This window comes from Orycteropus afer, unplaced genomic scaffold (genome assembly GCF_000298275.1).
Source record: "Orycteropus afer afer isolate SDZICR_OR568_19922 unplaced genomic scaffold, OryAfe1.0 scaffold00265, whole genome shotgun sequence".
Classification (NCBI taxonomy): domain Eukaryota; kingdom Metazoa; phylum Chordata; class Mammalia; order Tubulidentata; family Orycteropodidae; genus Orycteropus; species Orycteropus afer.
Genome location: NW_006921852.1, coordinates 1779953 through 1783082, shown reverse-complemented (window position 1 = coordinate 1783082; position 3130 = coordinate 1779953). Strand labels below are relative to the sequence as shown.

At 36.8% G+C, this 3130-nt stretch overlaps 1 protein-coding gene across 1 annotated transcript in view; it reads left to right on the top strand.

Annotated features, from left to right (window-relative positions):
- Positions 1-3130, top strand: part of TOGARAM1 (TOG array regulator of axonemal microtubules 1) — a 116165-nt gene that overhangs the window by 102334 nt on the left and 10701 nt on the right. The window contains 1 exon segment of the mRNA XM_042782222.1: positions 1540-1729. Within this exon segment, the coding sequence (XP_042638156.1) occupies positions 1540-1729 (190 nt within the window).

Below are 3130 nucleotides of genomic sequence, written 5' to 3'. Positions count from 1 at the left end.
AATCTGCAAAACACTGCATAACATGGATGAACTTGGAGGACATTATGCTGAGTGAAATAAGTCAATCACAGAAAGACAAATATTATATTAGTCTGTTATTGTAAAAAGTCAAGGAAAGGTTTATATATGGAAGGAAATTTTCTTTGTTGGTTACGAGGGGTGAGAGGGAGGGGAGGGAATACTGTTAGATAAATAGACAAGTACTGATTTGGGTGAAGGGAAGGCAATGTACCAAATGTGAGTGATCAACACGGTGGCATTGAAGAAGAAGAAGACAGAGAGGTACGTGGGAGGTACAGACAACAAAGATGAATCCTTTTGCACACATAGTACTGCATTGTCAGTGAAGGCAAACATGGATATACTGGTGGATAGATGGGTAGACAGGCTGAACTATTAGGTATGTCCATGCAGGGGAGAGTGTCCCCAAGACCATGTATAGTGTTGGCAGACAGTGTTTCTACAAGTGTATTTGTATGTTCTGTAAGAATTTCCAGGTATATAGTAGAACTGACAAGAGACAAGGTTGTAGTCACTTCTTGGGCACAGCCAACTACCCAGAAGGAGCAAGTAGTTGGACCTGTGGGCTTGGGACATCAAGCTCAATTAGCATAACATACTACACAAATACATTGTTCCACATCCTACTTTGGTGAGTAGTGACTGGGATCTTAGAAGATTGCAAATGGCTATCTAGATGCAGTGATGGGTCTCGCCTCATCCAGAGCATAGAAGAATGAAGAAAAGCAAAGATGCATGGAAACAATTAGTCCAAGTGACTGGTACACCATGCAATTCTCAACCTATATGACTATGAGACCAGAAGAACTAAATGGTGCATGGCTACCACTGTCAACCACTCGAAGGGGAATCTATGGAGGAAATCCTGGATAGAGTGGGAGAACGATGTGGAACAAAACTGAAAATCATTTTTTAAAAAAAGTGGGGGGGGGGGCGCAGTTTGCTGGTCTGGTAGAGGCTGGTGGAACCCCTGAGACTATGGCCCTTAGCTGCCCTTCAGGTCTGGAATTGAACCCACTGCTGTGGCTTCCAGCCAAACAAAAGACAGACATATGAGCTGAACATTTACATTAGGTAGATACACTCCTTAGAGAGAACAATCGTGGGAGAATGAAAGGGCTGTGTATGCACAGGGAGACAGCTCGGGGGTGGGGGGCAGTAGTACTTGGGACAGAAGGACACAGGGAAGAAGTAACTTTGGGGAAGAACTGGGAAGAGAGCTATTACATTGTGGGAAATTGCAGTCAATGTCATGAGACAAAGTGTATGTGAGCTACTGTATGGAAAGTGAATTTGCTCTGTAAGCTTTCACCCAAATCACATTAGTATATTATTTATAAATAAATAAAAAGAAAGATTACAGTTCTAACTTTTAAAAGAAGTCTGAGAACAAATTTCATAGATCAAACAGAAGCGTTCTGTGCATTTTTTAAAAAATGAAATGTACAAAGAAAATTATTTATGTTGTTTTTTGTACGAAGTTAACAATGAATCAAATTTACCTTTCTTTCACTTTAGAGAGTTAATTGACGTTCGTGAAGTCACCAGAAAATCAATTCCCCGTAATTCCTTAGAAAGTGCTGAATACATTAAAGTCATAACAGGCTTATTAAATGCAAAAGACTTTCGTGATCGTATTAATGGGATTAAGCAGCTTTTATCAGATACTGAAAACAATCAAGAGCTTGTTGTTGCAAACATTGTGAAGGTAAGGATCTTTGAAAATTGATTTTAATTTGAAATCTGTAGTTAATAAAGTTAATTTTATATATATATAACCTTAGTATTATATATATATATATATATATATATATATGCATATTATTATATATTATAATATATAGTTATATATATTATTTTAAGTTGTTAAAAGAAACTTATTGGAAAGAGAATTGCTTAGGTTTTGCTATGTTAAAAGCATAATGGAACAATTCAAAGTAATTGAAAAAGGATAGGTAAGAAAATAGCCACTTGTCTTAGTCTTCCTTTGAGTTAGTAAGTACCTTGAAAACTCTGGAGTTTCAGAGCTCTCTGAGTCTAGCATTCAATAAATAAATATTGAGTGAATCAATAAATATTATTTTAAAAAGGACATTTAAGAGATTTGATAATGCTTTAGAATAGATACTAAAACTTTTCATGTGTGGATTACAAATCTGTATATACCAATTTATATGCCTAAAAAGACAACCAACAATAGAATGAGAAGTAGTAATAAATGTTGGTGGTGCCAGTGCTTGGATTATTTATGCTTCATTTGAATTTAGTTCAATTAATTCTCTTAATACTTCATTAATTAAAATATTTTAGATTTGTGTAACATGTGGGAAACTCGGCAAAGATACTATAATTATTAATTACAATGGCAATATCTTATAATATTGAAAATAAAACCATATTACTGTGTCCTGAAAACCAGAAAATTATATTTTTAAGTAAAAACAAATCTCCTGGGAAGACTATTCTTAACATGAAAAATGAGGATAGATAAACAAATATCCAAAGTTATTAAGTCTGAGCCTCATAGAATATCTCTTCACTCATTTGACATGAGTATGACTTTTTTATACATTAAGTCCCAACTACCAACAACTGACTTACAGACCCACCAGTCAGTCCTCGGAAGGAAGATGAGGCAATCTATTTCCATAATGATACCACCTCAGAAACCCAAGGAGGGGTCTCTATGAGTCGGATCCAACTGGATGGCAGTGAGTTTGGTTTGGTTTTGACTTACAGACAATTCATGCTTGCCTTTTAATGTTATGTAAATTTGCCCACACTTGAAATGATTGAATCAACCCATAAAACAAAACCCAACCCCACTGCTGTTGAGTCATTTTCAACTAATAGCGACCCTTTTGGACAGAGTAGGACTGCCACATATTTCTCCCGTGGAGAACCTGGTCAGTTTGCACCACAGACCTTTTGGTTTGCAGCTGAATGCTTTAACCACTGTACAACCAACCCCTACTGGTAACAGATTCTTCATCACAATCACCTTCACTTGCTGCACATTGTTGTTGTTGTTGTTGTTGTTGTTGTTTGCCGTCGAGTCGGCCCCGACTCATAGCGACCCCTCCTTGGGTTTCCAAGGCGGTATCACTAC